The sequence below is a fragment of the Gadus morhua genome, chromosome 11 (genome assembly GCF_902167405.1).
Source record: "Gadus morhua chromosome 11, gadMor3.0, whole genome shotgun sequence".
In the NCBI taxonomy this organism is placed as follows: domain Eukaryota; kingdom Metazoa; phylum Chordata; class Actinopteri; order Gadiformes; family Gadidae; genus Gadus; species Gadus morhua.
In genome coordinates, this window is record NC_044058.1 from 12710736 (window position 1) to 12734968 (window position 24233).

The 24233-nt window shown below is 44.5% G+C and overlaps 3 protein-coding genes across 6 annotated transcripts; 1 reads left to right on the top strand and 2 right to left on the bottom strand.

Annotated features, from left to right (window-relative positions):
* Positions 1-1133: 1133 nt before the first annotated feature.
* smg9 (SMG9 nonsense mediated mRNA decay factor) lies at positions 1134-6298 on the bottom strand. The gene is made up of 13 exons (XM_030371242.1): positions 5820-6298; positions 5660-5734; positions 5329-5563; positions 4811-4908; positions 4598-4710; positions 4227-4338; positions 3999-4094; positions 3679-3764; positions 3173-3279; positions 2746-2853; positions 2471-2596; positions 2174-2318; positions 1134-1491 (listed from the first exon to the last, which is right to left on the bottom strand). The coding sequence occupies exons 1-13, from the start codon at positions 5964-5966 to the stop codon at positions 1413-1415; spliced, it is 1527 nt and encodes a 508-aa protein (XP_030227102.1). The 5' UTR covers positions 5967-6298; the 3' UTR covers positions 1134-1412.
* A 493-nt stretch (positions 6299-6791) lies between these two features.
* LOC115554488 (histone-lysine N-methyltransferase PRDM9) lies at positions 6792-9816 on the top strand. 4 transcript variants are annotated; one of them, XM_030371248.1, is made up of 3 exons: positions 6799-6897; positions 7195-7274; positions 7371-9816. In XM_030371248.1, the coding sequence occupies exon 3, from the start codon at positions 7680-7682 to the stop codon at positions 8493-8495; it is 816 nt and encodes a 271-aa protein (XP_030227108.1). In that variant the 5' UTR covers positions 6799-6897; positions 7195-7274; positions 7371-7679; the 3' UTR covers positions 8496-9816. The 4 variants fall into 3 exon arrangements, with proteins under 4 accessions (XP_030227105.1, XP_030227107.1, XP_030227108.1 ...); XM_030371246.1 differs by having other exon boundaries at positions 6800-6897; XM_030371245.1 differs by having other exon boundaries at positions 6792-7274.
* On the bottom strand, positions 9557-24220 carry kcnn4 (potassium intermediate/small conductance calcium-activated channel, subfamily N, member 4). The gene is given in 10 exon segments (XM_030371249.1): positions 9557-10788; positions 11015-11084; positions 11906-12027; positions 13610-13720; positions 16233-16371; positions 18603-18925; positions 18958-19007; positions 19010-19076; positions 20125-20220; positions 23483-24220. Coding segments are annotated over 10 exon segments (1434 nt in total). The 5' UTR covers positions 23768-24220; the 3' UTR covers positions 9557-10617.
* Between the last annotated feature and the right edge of the window lie 13 nt (positions 24221-24233).

The following is a 24233-nucleotide window of genomic DNA, read 5'->3' on the forward strand; positions in this document are numbered from 1 at the left end:
GAGTCCAGTTTATGTATTTTATTGCTGACTTATCTGGGCTCCTCCAACCTTAAACGACACAGGGTGGTGATATTAAATCCAGTCTATCGATAAAGTTGTAGTTAATGAACAAGGCATGCAGAAGATCTTCCGAGTGCATGTGGAGACGGCTGGTTTATCCTGTGCACACTGATTACTCAACGTGCAACAGTTGTGAAGCCTCAGCCAGGAGGCCAATCAGACTCAGCCAATCAGACTCCGCCAGGTGAGGCTGCTTAAACACTGGTTTAGAAAGCGTACTGTGAACTCTACACTGAACTGGGCTAGAACTCTTGACTTCGAGATGTTTTGCTCTACATTGCTGGGTCAATTTTTTAAACTGGGATTACTGTTAGAACTTCTTGTCTGACAGTGAACGAGGTTTCTAGCTACCAGATACGCAAGACACGTCAAAGGAATATATAAGAGGAAAAAGGGCATACTTGTAATGTTATGCCCAAATCTAAAAGGTCCAGAGGTCTTGCAAATGTTGTGGGATTTAACGGTTTCTACTTGCCTGACCCTGCCTTACACTGGGTCAGTGATAATGCAAAGTCCTTCGTTGGGATATTCCGTATTTAATAATACATGATTTAAGCCACCAAAGTGTGTGTGACTCCCAAGTGAGTCCATCAAAAGATTAGTTTTGTGAATAACCATGGGGACCATCACCATTTGTCAGGGTTGGCCTGCTGCCACCAAGTCCCGTCATCTCACGACTCTGGACACCTGAGGTTGACAGTGAGGACCCTTGCGACCCGTCGAGCGGAGGTTGTCCCACTTCCTGTTCCTTCTCAGAGCACCAGGAAGCACTCCAGTGCAACATTGAGCATTGCAAGAGCGGTCCCTGCCCAGTACGCCTACCTCTCCAGTCGTTGGGCCTCATGGCTCATGTCCCCGGTCTTGAAGCAGTGCACTGTTAACGGGCCATTGGAGCCAGCTACGTGTAGGGGGTCTTAAAGGTGCTGTGGGTACGATTGAAGAGACATCATTTTGGTGCCATTTTTCACGTTGATGCTCATGTTCACGCCCCCACCCCCACTTTAATAAAAGGATTTAACCAATTTCACATTGATGTTCATGTTTTCACCCATTGTAATAAAATAAATCAAAGGTTAAATTTTGGCAAGAGATTTTATAATATACAGTGATCACGCAGCTCCAAACCTAAACATAATGAATAGCCAATTAAAAACAAAAATACACATTTGCCAAGGCATGTCCAAATGCATATCTTTTGCCCCTGCCCAACCATCAGTCTTCCATCATTTTCAACATCACAGTTATGTTAAGCTCTTCATTTTGATAGAAAGGTCCCGCCCCCATGGCAGAAGGCTTAGCTCTCCTTGGAACACAGACTCTGCTGAAGGAGGGTGGACCGAGGGCCCCGGGCCTCAAGCCAGCAGGCGGCTGTATTCAGCCAGGGCTGAAGACTTCTTCACTCCATCCCAGATACGAGCCGCGTAGTGGAACCTGTTTACATAGGCTAGTTTAGTGGAATAATGATGCGTTCAATGTACCCTAAACATAGGCTGGTTTAATAGAATAATGATGTGTTCAATGTACCCTAAACATATGCCGGTTTAATAGAATAATGATGTGTTCAATGTATCCTAAACATATGCTGGTTTAAAAGAATAATGATGTGTTCAATGTACCCTAAACATATGCCGGTTTCATAGTATAATGATGTGTTCAATGTACCCTAAACATATGCCGGTTTCATAGTATAATGATGTGTTCAATGTACCCTAAACATATGCTGGTTTCATAGTATAATGATGTGTTCAATGTACCCTAAACATATGCCGGTTTCATAGTATAATGATGTGTTCAATGTACCCTAAACATATGCTGGTTTCATAGTATAATGATGTGTTCAATGAACCCTAAACATATGCTGGTTTCATAGAATAATGATGTGTTCAATGAACCCTAAACAGATGCTGGTTTAATAGAATAATTATGTGTTCAATGTACCCTAAACATAGGCTGGTTTAATAGAATAATGATGTGTTCAATGTACCCTAAACATATGCTGGTTTAATAGAATAATGATGATAATAATAACAGCATAATGTGTTAAATGTATTTACAGTCAATGCAGAAGTGAAGAAACAGGAAGGAGATAAAGAGGGTGAAGTGTGTGAGGTACCAGTTCTTCTCTGTGAGGATAGTGTGGGACAGCTGGCAGCGAGGCATGGCCAGTATTTGGCTGCGAAGCTTGGAGACCACAGAGGAGAAGGTTGGCTGGCCTCTGTATCCAGGGAGAAGAGAGAAGAGAGGGGACGACCCGGAACCTGGAGACACACATACACACACGCACACGCACAAACGGACCTTCTCAACATCTCTGCTCTTGGCTAACAAAGACATTTGCATGTTGCATGCTCCACAAGCTCTTGAAGAAGGGAGGTGTTTGAGGGGAGGTCGGAGCAGCAGGGAAGCACACCTGCTTTAGTGAGGCACTCGTCCCCTTCACTGTCCTGCGGTGGGAGCAGGAATAGGTTCACCTCGCTCTCAAGGTACTTCCTGCCAAGACCTGGGAACATGTTGCAGTCCAGCATGGACAGGGTTCCTGGAAGCAAGAGGAACATAGGTCAACCAGGGGTTCCCCCCTCAGCTGGCAGTGTTTGCCGTGGTGTAAACTGGCAGTCTCAAACGAGATGAAGGAGATGGCACGAGTTCTCCAACGAGCGGAGGTGGTTGGTTTGGGACTTTCCTTACCTTTGTATTTGAGATGGGAGTGCGCCATCATTTTGTCAACCACTGAATGCATGTTCTTCAGATTGCGTGGGCAAAAGTCGTCCCTCCTGGCTTTGTTCTGCAGGAAAACTGCACGGAAAAAAAATAAGATGGTGCTGATCTTCATTTGAATGCTTTAGTGCAAACATTACACCGTGTACTGGTACCATGGTGAACATTGTACAGTGAGTCATAGTACCACAGTAGTGAACATGGTACAGCGTGTAGTAGTAGTCAAATAGCAGTGCATGTAGTGCAGCGAGTTCTCGTCCCATAGTAGTGAACCTTACTTTAGCAAGCAGTAGTGCCATAGTAGTGAACATAGTACAGCGAGTAGTAGATCCATAGTATATATGGATATATATAGTATAGCATATATACCAGAGTACTAGAGTACTTCAGCACTCACCTATATGGGGGTAGTACTCGGCTCCCTCTTCGGCCCCTGAGGAGCCGGTGCTGTCGTGACTGGCAGAGGGAGTCGAGGGCTTGAGCATCTCTGCAGTCTGAAGAAACCTAGAAACAAAAACACACTTTCAACTGTTGATGCTGCTGCTAAGTTGTGGCTGACATTTAGCTGCTGGTAACACACATGAAATGGTTTCAACATGTTTAAATAATGTTGATATAATGTCTGTCTTGATTGGAATCCAGCAGTTTTACAGCCAGTTGGTCGGTAAAGCTTGTCTGCAATCTCAGTAATAGTCTCCATGAGGCAAACAGCTAGAATGTCACTATTAATAAGAAACTTTTCGTATTTGAGGTTTTTAATTATCTGAATACTGTAAGGAACATCGTTACCAAAGCACACAAACTAGCTGACCAGATTAAAAACAACCAATAATAAATTAGGCCAATAAATTCATAATACCAAAAAAAACATGAAATAGGGCAACAGTACATAAACCAAAGTACCTGTACATGTTGATGTCTGTGAACCAATCTTGAACTACTATGACTACATGACACACTGTGAAGAGGAAGGCCGCCATCTGAAGAGACTGAGGAAGCATGTGAAACATACTCATAAGGTATACTTTATACTGAAGAGACTGAGGAAGCATGTTAAACATACTCATGAGATATACTTTATACTGAAGAAACTGAGGAAGCATGTGAAACATACTCATGAGATATACTTTGAACTGTGTTCTACAACTGTGGAGACTTGACTTCAAAATTAGCCAATCTTTAATTGGCTAATGACAAATGTCTGTTGCTTGCCCAGTACTCACCTGCATCTCTATGTAGGTGTGCGGAAGGTTGTACTCTGGAGGTAACTTCCGATCATTGTTGATAAGATGGTCCAGAATGGAGGGACTGAGGATAGGCTGAAACGGCAAAGAAGGTTTTAGGAATAGAAGACATCAGAACACCTCGTGTTTACTCAGTAGTTTTCGCAATCTTCAAAGGTTTGAAGAATGATCAAACTGGACTGTTTTTCTTCCTCTCATGAGTTTTACCTGTGTATCCAGGTAGATGACTCTCTCCTGCGTGATGAAGAAATCTATTCCTGTGCTTTGGTTTCCCGCTCTTTCCTTGATTTCCTGCGTCTGAGTCCTGAAAACAAAAGCCCTGAAAGAACAAAACCCTAGAAGTCAGAAACAGAGCGTTCATAAGCTCCTAGCCAGCCTAGCTTCCTTTAACCGCTGTAGTTCCAGGGTATTGGAAGCTTGGCCTTAATCGGTCAGACGCAACATGTTCATCAAACTCAGCCAAATACGGTGTGTGAAAAGGGTGTTATGTTCTACAATGCATATCCAAGTCCCCCCTATGTCTTAGTTTTTACTGTCACATTGTGGTAAATTAATCCTAAATGTAAACATGTACTTACCTTTGGTCTTCCTCTGGAGTGTTTGCAGATATAAGAGACATGATTGTAGACTTCCCAGTTCCCTGTAGGCCAAGGACTCCCACGACCAGCATATCGGTCTGGTCCCTCAAGTACTAGAAGACACGTAAAACCTCTTTACATCCGTCATCGCAGACCGTGAACACTGAGACCCCTCTGGGTACCGTTTAGTTTAGCTCCATGACACTGACTCACTTCCATGGCACTGTCACACCAGTTCATCTGATCGTCCACGAGCTTGATGCTCTGCCTCATCTTCTCTGGAGCGATTAGTTTGGTCTGGCCAACCACAGCTGCAATGCATAGAGCAGAATCTGAGACATGCAGGGAGGCTAAATGATTCCATATTGTAAGGGAGTAGAGGATACTGCCGAAGCAAGGGTATTCCACTCCCGATTGAAAGATTCAGGGTTCAATCTCCGATGCCTGCACCCAACCTACATGTACCTTTTGAGACACCAAACTCTGACTTGTTCCTAAGTGACCGGTATCTGAACCCACTGGAAGTCGTTCTGGATAAAAGCATCCGCTTCTATGACTAGGCTGAAGAGTTTATCGATAAGATCCTGTAAGCTGATCTTGTAAGAGGGCCCAACAACAATGACAAGCCAGTCATTGCCCCAAATACTATGCCTTAAAAAGGTGGGAAACAGGATAACGCTTTACTACTGCCATACTATACTATACTGAACACAGAATCAACACAAACTCACGGTCCCCAGCACCACTGGAGGCAGAGGCACCCATGCCACGGTTTTGGATCTGGTAAACAGGTTGTGTAGGACGTTGTCCCTCCCTCTCCATCTTGGACGGCCCAGAGCCAGGGAGCTGAGGGGTTGTCTCTGGTGGAGTACCACATTTTGTGGCGTCTTCCCTCGTTTTGATTAACATAATCGGCTTCTCTGGGGCAGGGGCTCCACTGACAGAGACACTCTGAGCTGGCTTTGACTACAAAAGGATAAAATCATAATAAGAAATTGAAAACGTTGAACAGAAAGAGAAGAGAATCATCAGGGGGAAATACAGAGCAAAAGTCCCACATACTCTTTCTCCGGGGGGTTTTGCGAGTATGATGGGAGTCTTTTGGAGGAGTTGTCCTGGAGGATCCTCACTTGTATCCTGAGAAAAAATATGTCAACAATGTATCATACCAACTTTCAACATCATATTTTATAAAACATTTTGTCGGTGGGGTAAAGCTTACCCTCCGTTCTCTAGGGTAATAGTCCCTGTCACGACTTGGTCCCGACAAATTTTGACCGGGAATGCCGGACTCTCTTTCGCCCCGTCTCCGTCTTCTCCTCCGTCCCTGTCCGTACATCCCGGGCTGACTGTGGCCCGACTCTGACATGATGACACACCGTAGTGGGTGGACTACCAACAGCGTTTCAGCACAGAAACGGTTTGCCTCCGACAATACACGTTGGTGCGCAGCTGATTTCACCTAGGCAATGTGTCCAAGCGTCCCCGTAGCTCAAACGAAGCATGGATATTATTATAGCTCTAAGATAACCCGCCTAGTGCCATATACATAATTTAACTAACAATAAAGAAAGATGCTGTCTATACTGCGAACACAGCAAGCAAGAACCCTCACGATTAAAAACAACGAGCTTGTTTTGTAGCTCGACATTTCCCGTTTGAGTAACTTTCCACCACAGAGGTAGCGCTTAAGCACTAACCCCGCCCTCATATATATCTAAAGTGAATAAAATCAAGCGCCCCAGGTCCATCTTTTAAATGATCTCGTTGAGAAACATACATTTGGAAAACAAACATTCGGCCCCACCATATTATTTAATTGTTTATTTTATACCCACGTTATGGGAATTAATTGCTAACATCAATACATACTATCCAAACCTACTATACAGTAATAGGAACTGTCAACAAACTGACAAATTAGTCGCCCTACCCACTGGAGATTCTAATATGTAAGTGCAGTGTAGTCAATGTAGCGGAGTTACCTGCCTCAAACAACCCAATAGTGTCATACAGGAAAAACGGTTATGGGATCCTCATACACAGATTTTAAGTTAAATTCCAAATATGAATGCATGAAGTATTACGTTACCAAGTAGTAAGGCTGTTATTATATTGTTAGATGCTGTTGATAACTGCTGAAACGTTAACTATTGACTTTTATTTTGAAAGCTGAATGAGGTGCTACGGAGTACGTGCATCAAATCCACCCGACTCAACCTCATCCGGTTTAACCCGACGTAGAAAGATTAATAAGGCACTTTGTCTTATGATTGCGAGGGATAAAATATGAAAACGTGGTAAATATGACAACATTAGCAGTTGAATTGCTATTTTTAACCACTCGGGAAGTGGTTACATTCCACGTATAGGTTTTGTGAGTATTATTTTGATAGGGTTAGCATCATCACATGCCAAATTGTACTTACACGGACCAACACAATTACACATTTCTGTGGAGGAAGTTCAGCAAATCAATCGGATTGTATTATTCGTCTTAGTACAATTAATTTGCCCTGCTTTAACGTCGTCTTTTAGAAAATACACTTGTGCAATGTAGTGAACAACGCGAATGTGCTATCGGTGTACTATTGTAGAACAGATGGGTGAATGGAACTGTGACACACTTGCTGGAACCCATGGTTAATTGGACTGGTTGAGGTTCATATTACAACAGGTATTATCCTCAAATAATTGTCCTTTACTTTGTATATTTTCATAATTTGTCAATTTGTTTTACCTATAACCTCATACATTCTCCTTTCAAATGCAGGTTCTGCAGGACAGCATCAATGCTATTATCGGTGGAAGGGATAAGTCATGTGTAATTCCTTAAGTATGCACAAGACTGCTGTGCAGAAGACGTTTTGATTTTCGATAATTGTCAGATATGCTTCTGATACAGGAACTAGTTTTACAACATATGAGTTAAACACTGCTTGGACATGTCCCTGCTCGAGGCAATCTTTTAAAGAAACACTGGACTGCTGTATTGCCGATAATTCAGAAGAATCATACATCATTGTATGTATTCTTCAAAGAGGACTCTACCCCCGTTTCAAAAGATTGTGATTTTCCACAAATGGCAAAAATGTTAAACAGCCCAATACAACACAGCATTGGACCAGTGTCAGCCACGATGCCTTGTGTGACGGTAAAAGAAGAAAGAGATGATATGGAGCCGTATCAGTCTACACATTACATTTCAAGGCAAGATTTCAAAGTGGAAAATCCTTACGATGGAATGTATGACGACTGCAACGGCACAAACCATTTAACAAGTCACACAGACGACAACCAGCAGCACTCTTCGGACGACGATTCATCCAGAGATTCCTCTGATGATGGAGCGGGGGAATTTAATCCAGAGGAAATCGGAGGACCGATTTCACACGACACTGATTCGGATTCCTCTTCCGAGTCAAGTTCGAGCGGGTCATCCAGCAGTTCCTCCTCTACCGAGACCATGGACGACACTGGGGATGACGTCCCGGCCGTGACACAGCTGATGTGTGAGAACTGTGGCAAAGGGCCCTTTAAGAACCTCAAAGTCCACCTGCATCACTGCAGCGGCATGGCGAGTCCGTTCCAATGCTCAGTATGCAAGAAGAGCTTCCGCAATGAGAAGGCTCAGCTGAAGCACAGGGCGCGTTACCACGTGTGCTTCCTCTGCAGCGAGGTGTTCGTCCACTGGAGCCTCTACAGGTCTCACGTGTGTCCCAAGGGCCCCAAGCCGCTCTCCCCGACCATCTTCTGGAGCTGCTCCACGTCGCCGCCCAATAAATGCAATATTTGTAAAGCCTGTTTTGCTACCAAGAATAGTTTGCTAAGTCATATGGTCTTTGTTCACAGTACCAAGGTGACTCCAAAGTTTGCATTATTACGAACCCTGCCCTGATGACGCCGATCAGCACTGCCTCTGCCGCAGGTGGATCTGGACTTGTCTTGTCCTCCAGTGGAGTCGCACCTTCTCAGGATATCAGAGGAATCACCCCCACTATGAATGGACATTGTTTTAAGACAGAGGAGGGTTTACTAAACGGGCATGTGGCCAACTTCGTGACTGATGTTCAGACCCCTCCTCACAAGAGCAAAACCAAACCACAGGCTCCTGTCCAGAGTGTGTTCCAGCATCGCGTGAACACTAGATCCAGAGCGGCGTCTATAGCAGCCAACGCCGGAGCAACCAGTGCCTTGACTCGGCAAGCAAAACCGTCCTGGACGGCCGCCACTGTGGTCTGCAAAGCTAAGCCGACGGCTGAGCATCCCCCCATCGTCATGAGGATCTCCAAAACCAAGAGCCAGGAGCCCAAGAAGAGTCTGCGCACAAGCTGGCGTTCCAAAGGCTCGTACCCCTGCCGGCAGTGCGGCGCCGTTTCCCAGCAGCCCTCGCTCGCCGTCTCCCACCGCTACCGGCACCGCGGCCGCCGCCTGCACCGCTGCCAGTGTGGGCGCAGCTTCCTGCGGCGGCTGCATCTCCTGCGACACTGCGTTCAGCACGCCGAGGCCAGCAGCTATATATGTGCCAAGTGTGGAGAAACCTTCCGAGGAGCTAAACTCCTTGTGGAGCATTTAACGGGCCAATCAAGGAAACCTGCGGGTGTTTCCTGGACACAAAAGTCAAGGAAGAGTTGCATCAAGAAAGTTCCCTTTTGTTGTGAATGTGGATTGTGCTTCGACAGACCTTCTGCTTATATATGGCACCAACTTCAAAACATGCAAAAACCAAAGGTGCATAGAAAACGCTTAAAGTGAGACTTTATAACAGATCCATTTCCTGTTGAATAGGTTTGTGTTGTTTGTTCCCCAACACATGCATTCAAGTTCACACAAGTTTTTTTACTTTCTAAAGTCTTCCATTTTATGATTACAATGGTTTGGTATTTGTGACTTTAGATATGGCACTGAACATTATTTTATTTATACATATTGATTGATGAAAAGGAAATTAAAACAGGACACCTTCTGATAAAATGTTTTATTATAGTTTTTGTCTTGCCTGCAAAACTGTTGACAGACAAATGTAACACAAATGCAGATTATATAAAATAACTGTTCTGTTTATTCTGAATAATTATCCATATTCCATATGACCAACCCCAGGTGAGATGTTTCTTTACCTAACTCTAAGACAGAACATTGGAAGACCTTGGTTTATCATTTGTTAGGATGAACAACTTTGTGAAACCAGGTTATTAAAAGTTTTGTTAAAGACGGTTTTCATACTTGCCCGATGCCTGTTTTCTTAATTTTAAACTAGCCATGTAAAGGCTTATAATGCTTAGGTTAAAAGTCAGTGGCACATTGTTGGTACTTGTGTTCCAGCTGCGGTCTACTTTGTGAATCACCAGCAGATGGGGCTATTTGTGTATAACCACCAGATTGGCCTGTTCGGTTGCCAATAGCACAGCGGTGTGTAAGCACAGATATTCATTTTATACACCTGATCAGCATTGAACCATGAATGAGCTTTAATGTTCACTTATAGTTTTACTAGAAGTAGGAATATGGTAAACAATAATCTTGAAAGGATTTTGTAAATTCAATAAATACAAAAACTTTGTAGCAAACAATTATAATCAATTTGTGGTCTTTTTAACTTTTCATTTCAAGTAGAAGCTAAACAGCGATGCGTCAGAAGCAAGCACTTTCCTACAAAATATATTTTTGTATTCCCCAGGAATAAGGCAATGTTAGCATCTTTATGAAATGTAGCGAAATCAACACACTAATATTCATACAGGCCAGAGACTACAGAATAGTCTCCAAAAGTCTATGCAGCATTTAACATATAAAATAAAATAAATCATACTTCTTTGAAGTACATTCAGTGTGGTTCATACAGGGTTTGTATCTGTTGAGCAGCTTTAGAACGACCAATCAAGATATTATATTGTGCAGGTTTTTCATGTTGCGGCATGTTACCGTGTTATTGGCGTGTTATCTACTGGCTTCATACTTGGCTAGACTGAGTTCCAACGGACCTGACTCCCGAGAGTGGCCAAAGAGTCCCGACTGTGCTACCTGATATCTGGGTTGCGGTGGCACAGCGCTCGGGACAGGAGCTCGGAAGTCTGCTGGAAGCATTGGTTCAGATCGTCTAGCTTCTGCTCCATGGACAGGATGCGCTGCTCCAGCTCCCGGTACGAGTTGTTCCAGTTGGCGCTCAGGTCGCACATGATCATCTGCATCTGTTAATGATAAAACACAGCTGGGTGGTTATCTCCTGCAGAACTCAACCTCCATTATCCAGTAATCTTTTCTCTAATAATGGATGTCTTAAGTAATATCGACCCCCATATTATACTTGATCATCCACAGTTTTAGAGGGAATGGTTTGGGTGCCTGGGGCGGGGGGGGGGGGGTTGTATCTGATGTAAGATTAATGAGGGGTAACAGGTCCCGGGGCGCGGTCACCTTCGGGAGGTCCACCATCTCACTGGCGTAGTCTCTCAGCTTCCTCTGCTTGAGACGCAGGTGGCGGAATCTGTGGAAGGAACAGTGATTGACAGATTGGGATTCTTTCCAGTACGTGTTGCCTGGTAATTCCGTGGAAACTAGACGGAATTCACTTTGATGTGTATGATATCACTCAGCCCATAGCGGCTGCGCTGTAATTGTTGATCCAATAAAGAAATGGAAAATAAAATGTGCAATAAAACAGATGCACCTAACCACCGAACTAAACAACCATTTAGAGCAAAGAATTATTACGCATGACGCACTAACGGTGACCTCAACGTCTCTGAAATGCTGGTCAGTCTGCCCAAAACAAAGGTGTTGGAAAGTCCGAGGCAAATTGTATCTGTGGTGTATTTTCCTCACTGTAAAGCAAGTCCAAACCCTTAAAACAATCATGGTGATATTATTATTAATATTCCTAGTTACTACAGGCTACATATCCATTGACTTCTCCCATGCCATATCATATGAAAACAGGTGAAATCCAGTTTTTCAAACCTAAATAATAATGTATTCATGCATTATATATAGATGAATGTATTAATAGAATTGATCAAAAACAAAGTATAAACGTATGAATACTACATAATAATGTATTAATAAAATGTATTAATGTAGATGTTCCTTAGATGGGACTTGACACATTCCAATGAACCCTAATGTTGATGAGTCATTCATGTTATCATATTTAAACAAAAATATTTAATGATCTTTATACCAGACAGACAATGTCAACACACACCCATGTACCTAACTTCCGTTTCCACTCTATCACAGATACACACACACACACACACACCTGTGTGTGCACAGGGCCAGCCCTGCTGAGTGGGGGGCATGACTCACACTCTGATGGCCTCCAGCAGGCACCGCTGGTGTCTGCGCTGCTCGGCGTTGCTCCTGCGGCAGAGGTTGGTGCGGTGACGCAGCCAGCACTCCCTCAGAACGTTGGCGGCCGCGTGCCGGATCTAGGGAAGGCCATGCTCGGGGATCAATACGAAGTGTGCCTACGCCAACCGCAATCTCATTCACGTTCAACGGAAATGTGGCTCAATGATCAACCTGTGCTTAGCTAAGGTAGGGACAGGGAAATATTGGACTGACTCAAGGCCGCACTCCTGTTCCCTTTGATTCTATTCCCGTACGGACCTTCCTGCTCAGCACGCCGTCGGTGCTCTGCGATGTTGTCACTCCTGGTCCTGTTATGGTGGGCTATTAATACTATTATGTTCTGTCAGTGTCGGCGTCCAGGTGTCCTTCCCGTTTTCCCATCAGTGTATCGCACACGCGCGCACAGCCCTTGAAAACAAACACACCATAACACCCCGTGAGAGGTGGGGGACGCGTCGAGGAACAGGATGCAGGCGCCCGGGAGGGGAAGTGATGGTATCCTCCCGACAAAGGGCACAACACCAGCGCTACGCTGGAGTGCAAAGAAAACATTGCAGGGATTTATGTGTGATCTCTCACATGTTATTATATAGTTTATGTGTGATGTTTGACCTGCTATTGCATTGTTTCGGTGTGATGTCTCACCTGTATGTTATTAATGTGTGATATGTTTTTTATGCGCCATAAGAATTGTGTCCTTCTTCCCTCAGCTGTTACTCTGTTTTTGTTCGTTTTTTCTACCTTTCTAGAGATAAACAGATGAATCCTGTCGGACAGCGTAACCTCTTCGCAAGACACCGAACACACATACACACACACTTACATACACTAACACAATCCATTTCCTGTCCATCTCAGCGTGGTCCGAAAACGACACACGTACACTTCCTGAAAGCCAAACAATTATTTCCTCACTTTGACGCCTCAGAGTCTATAAAGAGACCCCCTAACACACACTTCCCCCGACACAAACACATGCACACACACACACACACACGCGCAGACAAACACACACATACATACACACACGTATACATGAACACACACACATACATACACACACGTATACATGAACACACACACACACACACACACACCACACACACACAACACACACACACACACACACACACACACACGCACACACACACACACACACACAAACACAAGACAGAACCGACTAACAGTCAGCAACCCAGGCCTTCTTCCCACACTTTCCTGTGTGCTGGTGTGGACTATTTAAGGAAGAGGAAGATTATAAAAAGACACCAAAACAAGGCAGCGGAAACAACCTGGACCAGAGTTAGAGAGGGACAAATCTGTTGTGTCATTCTCGTGCCTCCTCTTCTGAGTCGACGGCGAAACGTTTGGAGGGAACGTAAGCCTCTCTTTTGAAACACACCCTGAAGTGCAACCCCATAGGAAGTGGGGCTGTTGTCAGACCATGGTTATGAGAGTAATGAAATCAACAGTTCACGTTGTGATAGTATCCTCCACCAAGATTGCCCCGGGGCATTTTCAAGTTATTCAGCGTTCAGCAAATGGAAGATAATCTATTTCAATTGTATGTGTGGGTGTGGGTGTTTATGTGTGTGTGTGGGTGTGGGTGTTTGCCTTGGCAGGGATTTCTTGGCATGCTGACAGATCGTTAGCCCTCACCCTCTTAGAGATCTGGATATCCAGCATGAAGAAGTGGACGTGCTTCTCTCCTTTGTTCAAGGCCAGCTTCTTAGTCACTACCGCCACCAGCATGGCAGTGCATGCTACGCCCTGAAATCAAACACACACGCACAGTCACACACAAACACACACACATGCACACACGCGCATAGAAACACACACACACCACCACACACACACACACCACACACAACACACGCACGCACACACACACACACACACACACACCACATGGTATTAAGATCCCCTTTTGGAACTGTTACAGTTACTGCATGAATGAATGGATCGACATTTTGTATTCATTAGGTCATAGAAGCTAAAACCATCCATGTGTTTGGATTTTAAACGCTTTCACTAGGTGTAATTTACAGCCCAGATCACGTACCCTCCGAGGCAGAACAACAGAAGTGATGTTGTTCTTTCTACTCCATATGGTTTCTTGTAAAACATCAGTTATGTTTAGCGAACTCTGTGATCCAACATAGATCTGGTTGCCCCGTGGGCCTCCCCTGGGGATAGTGCTGTGCTATTGCTGGACGGGGAGCTATGAAAAATGAGTGCCCTGCAGTCATGTAGCCACACAGTCAATTGAGGTCGTGGGTCATGCATGCGTACAGCTTCACATAGGGTTGCCGCGGTGTGGACATTTTCACACCAAGTCAACACCGGTATTACTGGTATTACTGGTATAAACGGTATTAACTTTGAAACTACTAGGTCAACCGCCATCTTCTCCGTCAACTCTCCTCTCACACTCGCGACAGCGGCTGGCAGCGCGCCAATTCTCGGCGTTTTACAACGTTCTAGTAAAATATTTTTTTTTATATATCAGAATATCACGCCAATTCTCTTCCGCACAGGGTAGAACTGTGGCCTATTCTACACATTTTAATTTTCTTAATTATAATTATATTATTCATTTTTACTGAATTTGTTTTTTTATTGCTGAAAAAAAATAAAATAACTCGGAGCTGCCGGTGAGCAACACCGAGTAAACGGGGTTGGCCTAAACACCGGTAATACCGTATACCGCGGCAACCCTACCACAAGGAACAATGAAGTGATGATAATAGTCAAATATCGGAAGAATTAATAACAATGAATGAGTTTACCTTTACTCCGTTCTATGGCTTGCATGGGTGAAACAGGGAGAAAAATTAGGCTTGCGCATGTAAAAGACCGCCATCCATTGAATTGATCACAAATACATCAAACAAAAGCGGAAGCTGTTCTTTCCTGAGATGTAAGCAGGGAATTCTCCCTGCTGAACGTCCAACATCATCTTTAATGATAGGCCTACTTGAGATTCTATATTCCGTGTATTGTACTGTGTTGTTTTACACCAAATCAATCGCAAGCTTTTCAACATTTTTCGTCTTAAAGCCAACTTTACATACTTACTTTGCTAACTAGACCCTGGACAGTGATTCTACAATTCCAAGTAAATTCCCTGAAGATGGCCTCGAAGCGTCTTCCCTTGGATCCTTCCACATAATGCAAGTGGAAGTGGAAACAGTTGGTTACCAACTGGCCAACTGTGGAACACCAAGTTACAGCGCAGGCCAGAGTGTTGCCGAGGGCAACTCCTGATTAGAAGAGATCCCAGACAAAGCACAGGTGTGGTCCTGTCTCCCTCGCTCCATTATTCCAACACGGTGTTTCTCTACTGGAAGTATTAAAAAAAAACTTTATTTTTCCTCTAATGGGCCCACGTCGGAACGCCACGTTGTGGCCGTGCCAAAGGCTATAAAGGCAACTAAAAATGGATATGGTGGAAAGTTTCTGCATGATACTTTAGGGGGAGGTTATAAAACACGGCCGGGTGAGAGCATGTGTCTGGCCCCGGTGTGAACAACGGGCGACGGGTTACGCATCAAGAAAACTGATCCACTGCTCCTCGTCCACTCTGACCAACAACACCAGCAGGGAAACCCCGGTCACATCCTGCTCCCCAGCGCGTTTACAGGGCTTTCACTGGGGATGATGTCATGACGACCGCAGCCTAATGGGCCTGAATTGTACTTGTGTACATATTATTAGGAATGCGTATTATTATGTCTGCGTATTATTATGTATGTTTATTATCAGATATCTTTCCCGATGAGCCTGCTAGGCTAGACGTGACCATTCTGACATGGCGTAGACTGGACAAACCGTCGATAACGTCACAAAAGTATATATTTGTATGCATATATATAAATATATATATAGCATAATGGGGATTTACTGTCCTGAATCCCTCCTTCAAAGGTCCAGAAATAAACCCTAACTTGAGATATGCCATAAAACGAGTAAGAATAGCAAAACGCTGACATCACTAGTCAGCAAAACCATCATGATTTCCTACCGCGTCAACAGGGCCCTGTTTCAATGCTCTTTCCTGTTTCCTAAGAGGTTTTACTTGACGTGGTTTGAAGAAGCACCTGGCACGACCCAAGTCCCGCTGAGGACTTTCATTTCAATTCACTCAGAGATCATGGAGAAGAGAAGAGAACATTGACACGGGGCCAGGGGAAACACGTTCGCACGCAGCTCTCTCGGTTACGTGTTGTAAAGGCGTCCTACGGATGTTATCGAAACCTTGGGGTCCCCGTCCCGTTACCATGACGCCGGTGAGAAGACACACGCCCTTGCCGCAGCTCGTCTCTGGCGATACGTCGCCGTAACCAACGGTGAGGAAGGTGATGGCGATGAGCCACAGGGCCGTGTCCATGTTCCCCGTCTTCACCTGCTGCTTCTGCCTGCAGGGGGCGTCAGATACACTGAGTCAGACAAACAAGACAACTATGGGTTTTACTACTTAATGTGCTCCTGTTATAATACTACTAGCGTAGTTCATAATATGCTCTGGTTATAATTATAATAGTTATGTTCTTAATGTGCTCCTGGTTATTATACTACTAGTGTTAATGTGCTCCTGGTTATAATACTAATAGTGTTAATGTGTTCCTGGTTATAATACTATTAGTGTTAATGTGCTCCTGTTATAATACTACTAGTTTAATATGCTCCTGTTATAATACTACTAGGGTTAATGTACTCCTGGTTATAATACTACTACTGTTGTTTTTAATGTGCCCCTGGTTATAATACTGTTGTTCTTATTGTGCTCCTGGTTATAATACTACTACTACTACTACTGTTGTTCTTAATGTACTCCTGGTTATAATACTGCTAGTATTGTCCTTAATTTGCTCCTGGTTATTATGCTACTAGTTTTGCTCTTATTACACAATTCAAATGAATAAATGCACTTCCTGTTTTCTTTCTGTCCTATTTTACTCAAAACCTAAAACTGATTGCAACATTGGCGAGCTAACATGCAAGCCTCAAAAAGCGTTTTCTGTAATTGAAGAAAGGTAATTACAGTTCACTAAGGAAACCAAATTCAAAACAAAAAGCCCTTTCATCAAATCAAACAAATCACAACATACCGGAATAATAATAGGAACAAAGCACCCATTAGGGTTCAAATACAGGGATAACCTCATGCTGTTTATACATGATGTTGGCTCGCACTGAGCTCTAATTGGCTCACGGAACTCAAAATAGAATATTATTTTCATTCATCAGATATTAGGAACACAATCCAAATAGGAATGTTAAATTGACCATCAAGGTTTTACGGGGAATGGGCCGACAGACATTTTGTGTGTGTGTGTGCGTTTGTGTTTTCATGTTTATGTGTGTTTGTGTGTGTGTGTGTGTGTGTGTGTGTGTGTGTGTGTGTGTGTGTGTGTGTGTGTGTGTGTGTGTGTGTGTGTGTGTGTGTGTGTGTGTGTGTGTGTGTGTGTGTGTGTGTGTGTGTGTGTGTGTGTGTGTGTGTGTGCGCTTATTTGAGTAAACAAGTGTTGAAAGATTGAATGTTTGAAAAGAGATCCTATAAGCAGAGTTATTGGGCTTCTAAGTTAAGTTAATTTACTGGTTAGTCACACCACTCACAAATGCTCCCTGCTGTCATAGTGATACACTGCAGAACATGAAGACCAAAGTTTTTAAGCAAAAATGTAAATATTTGAATGTCGACTCAGATTAATTAAGGTGCCTCCACTGGAAAATATTGTGTGTCCGTTATCTAAAGAACAAGCTTTCCGATATGCCTAGCATTGTAGATGTGAGTTGACTTGATATTGGGTACTTGAAGACATAACCTTTCCTAATCACATTTGTCTAATCACCTGTAACAGCGACGTAATCTTTTTGAGTATAACCCACTTCAGCATGAGAACCATAGTGACTCAGTTGTTCTTGTTTGCATAGAAAAGGATCAATTTAGAACAGTGGTGCTTTATAACCAAAATTAAAGGAGCAGTGTGTAGAATTTTGTGGCGGCTAGCGGAACGGACACGGCAGTAATTTAATTAAATGTTAATATATTTAATTTGTGTATTGTCCCAAGAAAATATGAATCATGTTTTCGTTACTTTAGAATGAGCCCTTTGTATCTTCCACTGAGCTGCCATGTTGCAACGTCATGTTTTACAGTAGCCCAGAAGGGCAACCTGCTCTACATAGGACGCATCTTTCAATCGACAATCATTATCGCTAGCGTACCTGGAAGACATGACCCATAATTTAACAGTCTACATAACTAAATACAATTCATAAATCTCTCAGGTAAACCCATTACTTGATATTTGGCTACTTGATGCTGTCGTAGACAATGAAAACATTTTGGAACACGCTGCACCTTGAAGTGGAGCCTTGCAAAGGGCCACCCTCACAAAGGCGTCATAGTGAAAACAGGTGAAGTCAGAAGTGCTGCCAAGGTCATCAGTTAACATCATGAGATACACCTGTGTTCGCATACCTCTGTGATAAAAGCCTACAGCAAGCCCTTTTAGAAATGTGAGACTTTTCTTCACACATTTAAGTACTTCAGAGTTGGACGGACATTTACTGAAGCCTAATATAAAGGAGCACTAGCCTCTGAAGGCGGGCTTCCCCCATTCACGCCCGGCAGCGCTCCTACCTCTCGCACAGGGTGAGCATCCAGGACGCCACCAGCCAGATGAGCAGGATGAACGCTAGCAGGGTGCGCGCCGGGTACTTGTCCATCAGCACCTTGAGCACGAAGCGGAAGGTGAAGTTGATGTTGTTGAGCGAGCCGATGCTGCGGTACGAGGCGCTCAGCAGCACCTTGCTGTGCAGCAGGATGGCGCGGTGCACCAGGTACAGCCGCAGGAACATCAGCAGGGACAGCAGCAGCTCCGCGTCCGCCACGCGCTCGCCGTGCCGCTCCGACACGCACAGCACGGACGCCGTGGGCGAGAGGGAGGTGTTGGCGTCGAGGCGCTGGGTGCGCCACTCCGGGTGGAGAGGGCCACCTCCCAGTAGGTCCCCACGGGGTGCACCGCGCACACCAGCAGCTCCAGGGGATGAGCAGCATCTTGTGGCCGGTCATAGCGATGCGCCAGTCCACGTGGTGGTGGTCGATGATGAAGAGCTGGGAGGAAGAGTGGGCCGCCACCGCATGGTAAGTGAGGATAGATAGTACACCCAAAGGGAGGCTGGGAAAAACCAAGCCCTCTATGCACGTTTTCATATTTAACCTGAGAGACTGAGATCGTTCCGATGGGCTTTCACCCCTTCTGTTTAACTTCTTTGTGAATAGAGAGACTGCCTGTTATAGAGATAGTTGACTCCCCCTCTCTTGTAAACTTGTATATGCAGTGAACATACTGACCCTAACCTTACCCTCAAATAGACCATCCTAACCTAACCCACACACAGACCACCCTAACCTAACCCTTACATAGAGCACCCAAACCTTACCCTCACAGAGACCACCCTAACCAAACCCTCATATTGACCACCCTAACCAAACCCTCACATAGACCACCCTAACCTAACCCTCACATAGACCTTCCTAACCTAACCCTCACAGAGACTAACCTAACCCTCACACAGACCACCCTAACCTAACCCTCACATAGACCACCCTAACCTAACCCTCACATAGACCTTCCTAACCTAACCCTCTGTAACACATAGCCATCAAACAGATCATACATGTCATGTCGCAGTGGGCCTTCTCTGTACATGCGTGTGTGGAATGCTTGATTAATCCCTCTCCATTTCTCTCTCACAAACCTCTCTTTGCCAGAACACAGCTAAACAAACAAGCTAGTTGAAGAACGAGTCTGCGGGTAGCTCTGTTATACCTTCTCTGGCAGAAAAATCACTGCTGGGAGATGTAAATCCTATCGTCATGATTTGAAGGTATGGCGGGAAGCCGCCGCCGACACCCAGTTGGTAACATTCATAATACTGAAAATTGAAGAGCTTTCATCAGCGGGCCGATAGACTCAATCACCATTGTGTTACTTCATTCTAGATAGAAAGTGTCTTAACCGAAGATCTTTGGGGATATTTAAGATTGGCCCCTCAATAGTGTTTTATTTAGAGAGCGTTTCCAGAGTCACTGGAAAAACAGGAAAGAATTTACTATCTTGTTAAGTTGGCTCATGAACAAAGGCAAAATGAATACTTACCCTAATGTCTTTATAATGGAAAGCTATGATGAGGACCAGCAGACAGGCTGTAGACATACTGATGGAGCAGCTGATGATGAAGGAATAGGAAGAACCCTGGAAGCACAATGTATCACAGGGGTGCATAAGACACAGGCTGCATCAAACACAGGGTGCATAAGACACAGGCTGCATCAAACACAGGGTGCATAAGACACAGGCTGCATCAAACACAGGGTGCATAAGACACAGGCTGCATCAAACACAGGGTGCATAAGACACAGGGTGCAGCATCACAGAGTGTTCTAAACACAGGCTGTTTTAAACACAGGCTGTTCTGAACACTGGGTGTTTTGAACACAGGGTGTTTTGAACACAGGTTGCACCAAACACAAGGTGTTTAAATACTGGGTGCACCAAACACAGGGTGTTTAAACATTGGGTGCACCAAACACTGGGTGCTTTAATGTATTCCAAAATGTTAACTCATGTGTATTGAACACAGGGTATCAAACAAACGGTGTATTAAGCACACTGCATTAAGTAGACAGTGTATTAAACACAGTGTCTGAAACACACCGTGTATTAAACGCATATGTATTCAACACACATTTTCTTGAACACACTGTGTTTTAAAGGCATGAGTATCACACAAACAATGTATTAAACACGTGTGTATTAAACAGTGTATTAAACACATGTGTATTAAACAGTGTATTAAACACATGTGTATTAAACAGTGTATTAAACACATGTGTATTAAACACAGTGCATGACGGTCATGTTAAGAAAAGAGTGGAAGAACTTAGTAATGTGTCACTGCAGGGTCACAGACCTGCAGCCACTCAGCACTCATGGACAGAGGATGAATGGATGGATGGATGGATGGATGGATGATGAATGGATTGATGACTGGATGATGAATGGTTGGATGATGACTGGAAAATGAATGGATGGATGATGGCTGGAAGGATGACGGATCGATGGAAGGATGACGGATGGAAGGGTGGCTGAATGATGGATGGATGGATGGATGAAGGATTGATGGATGATAGAAGGATAGAAGGATGATAACTTGAAGGACAATGGATGGATAAATGAAGTGGAGCGGTTGGATTCTAGTTCATTTTCCACACTATTCATTTATTTGCAGTAAAAGAACAAGATGTCACCATCCTTTCCACAGCAGAGGCTTCCCAACATCTTGCCTGCAGAGTTTCTAAATGCGTTCTGTAATGTTTTCCCTTTGGAAACAGTCATTTCAAGGCCTTTTAAACAACCTAATTTGCACTAACCCTAATACGGCTGGTTGACTTAATGTGGTACAGGCGAGACGTGACAGCGTCATAGCGAAGGCTGGCATCTTGTCAACATGTGGCAGACTGCGTGATTGTAATAAGTAACTAATAAGCACGACGCACTGGTGTTCTGCCATGGTGGCGCGGCTCTCTAGACACTTGGACGGGCAACACAGCGCTCTCAAATGATCCACTTGACCTGAGCGGGGAAAGTAATGTGATGTTTTCCTGCCCTTCGGTGCCCCGTTCCTTTGTGTGTGTTGACTTTATAGGCCAGCTTCTTGTAGCTCTCTACTGACCAGCAGACAGCACATGGTGGCCAGTGAGTGGGCTGTATGTGGCTGTAGCTCACGACCTCTGGTTTTTCGCTCTGATTATACAGATGATGTGGAAAGAGTTGTTGTTGGGGGTGTTTGGGGGGGAGGGGGTTGGGGAGGAGAGATTTGGGTGAAATGTGGAAAAACTAGCTGTAAAGAACTTGCCTTAAATAGCCAATTTCCATCAAAAGCAGGAACAGGTATGTTGGTAGACTGCTGTTTCACTACTGCAAAGTACATTGCTCTACTATATACACAGTAGGGCTCTGCAACGGTGATGGAACACTTTTCAGATATTCCAAATGCGCGTATTTCTTCAGGTATGGGTTTTAACTGTTCCTGTACAACGGATACAGAACATGAAAATGATGTCTGCTGCTGTAAATATCAACATTGGCAGGAACTCTGAATATTAACTCTGTGGATATTTGTAAAGTGAAGTAGTGTAATAAACAGGCTGGGCTGTTTATTTTACACCTTATCTCTGCAGGGAAGGAAGGCCCATAGCTCTATATTCCTGCCTTATGTGATTGGGTTGTTGTTGTTGTTGTTGACAAGGGGGATCTTGACGCAGTCCATCACCTCCTCCTCCCTGGGGCAGCTTGGATGTTTCGGGGCATTAATGAGGGATTATTTCCCACACGTGCGTGCCTAAGGAACCGGGGGAGTTAATCATTTGCTGATATTGTGGCCTGGCGTAGTTATCCACAGAGATTTGCATCGCCTCATGTCATGAGGCCGTGCCACCAAATAGAGTGGAAATTCAACTCTGATCAGCGAGTCAGGCTGGTCCGGCCCCCAGGTGCAAAGCGGGGGGGTTGCTGGCATCACTGCTGTGACCACACAAGGAACACACAACAATTGTTTTGTCGAAGGACTGACATTACACTCAGTGGTGACTGTGAGTGTGGAAGCCTTCAACATCACTATCAGTAACAACAGACCATAAGTTAGGGGAAGTAATCATTTATAATCATTTTTTTAGGGGACACAAGTCTCCTAGTTTTTAAGTTGAGACACAAGGTTAAGAAGGGTTCTTTCAACTTTAATAATGCACTACAGATGGCAAAAAGGTGTTTGGTCGAGTTAGTGATAAGTCCGCCTCAATCTTTTTGGCTGACGGAGAATACAGATTTAAAAAAGTTTAATTACATGATGTTTCATTTGACATGTGGGGAGTTTTTGAAAGCTGAGTGTTGAGTGATGTAATTAATAACGTGACCACAGCTTGTGGAGTCTCGTGAACTCAACGGTTTGTTTAAACACTCCTCTTCTTGATATTTTTTATCAAGCCGTTTCAGCTAGCTTTGGAACGGTAGGTAGGCACAATTTAAATGAAAACATTAATAGAAAAAGGCTGTCATGTAAACGGCGGGGTTTTCAAATAATATCTCACACAGTGCAGTGTTTCTCCCATTGTCTGTGTGTGTGTGTTAGCGTGCTTGTGTGTGTGTGTGTGTGTGTGGTGTGTGTGTGTGTGTGTGTGTGTGTGTGTGTGTGTGTGTGTGTGTGGTGTGTGTGTGTGTGTGTGTGTGTGTGTGTGTGTGTGTGTGTGTGTGTGTGTGTGTGCGCACGTGTATGCGCGCGACACACATGAACATGCAAAGTTTCTGATTAAAAAAAGCCAAATTTAACAGGCCAATTTATTGTAACAATTAACATTCTGGATGCATTGGTAAGCTGCGCCTGTAGCGTTGTTAATCGTCAAGTTATCCAGTTGAATCCACGGTGCAGACCCACGGTGTGAGGTGGAAGACTACTTACCGGATGATAAACAGACGGGCACATCTCGGCGCGGCAGATCATCAGCAGGATGCCGAGGAGCGCGACGCCCAGAGCCCACGCGCAGAGACGCTTTTTATCCTCCAGCACAAATTTCCTGTCCCGTAATCGGTATAGATTGTTGCCCTCCACGGGCGTCATCCGCTTGGGCAGAGTCAGAGGCACGGTTATCTCGGTCGTGTCTCCACTGTTTCCTCCGTTCAGCCCATCGCGATTCACATAATCGCCTTTCGAGTCGCCGTTTGAACCGCTGGTGGTCATTTCCATTTCCGCAGGGGGGCACACGGGACGGCGACCGCCGCCACTCTCCCCGTTGTTGTCTGCAGACGCCGGTCAGTGTCCGGGTCGTTCGGCTCCGACCGTGCTTCCTTCCCAGGGACGGGAAGAAGAACCGTTATAATAGGCCCACTGAAAACCAGGCTCCTTTCTCGTCCGTCGCTCATCGAAGTTGCTGGTAAACCAAAGATAGTTAAACCTACTGGAGCTCACCTTAACGCCCCTAAAACCAGAGCGTCTAACTGATAACGTTTGAGCCGCGCCACGTTTTTTTATTTGCATGGATGTGAGTCACATCGTCTGGTCCCTTTTATCGGCACGGTTGGACATTTTAGCATGCATGAATTGTTATATTGTAAGTAGTAGGAATGACAGAAGTCTGCATCTATCCATTCTCATCTCCCAAGTTGCCTAATGCGACGTGGGAATTATAATTCAAAGTCATACGGTTTTCTGA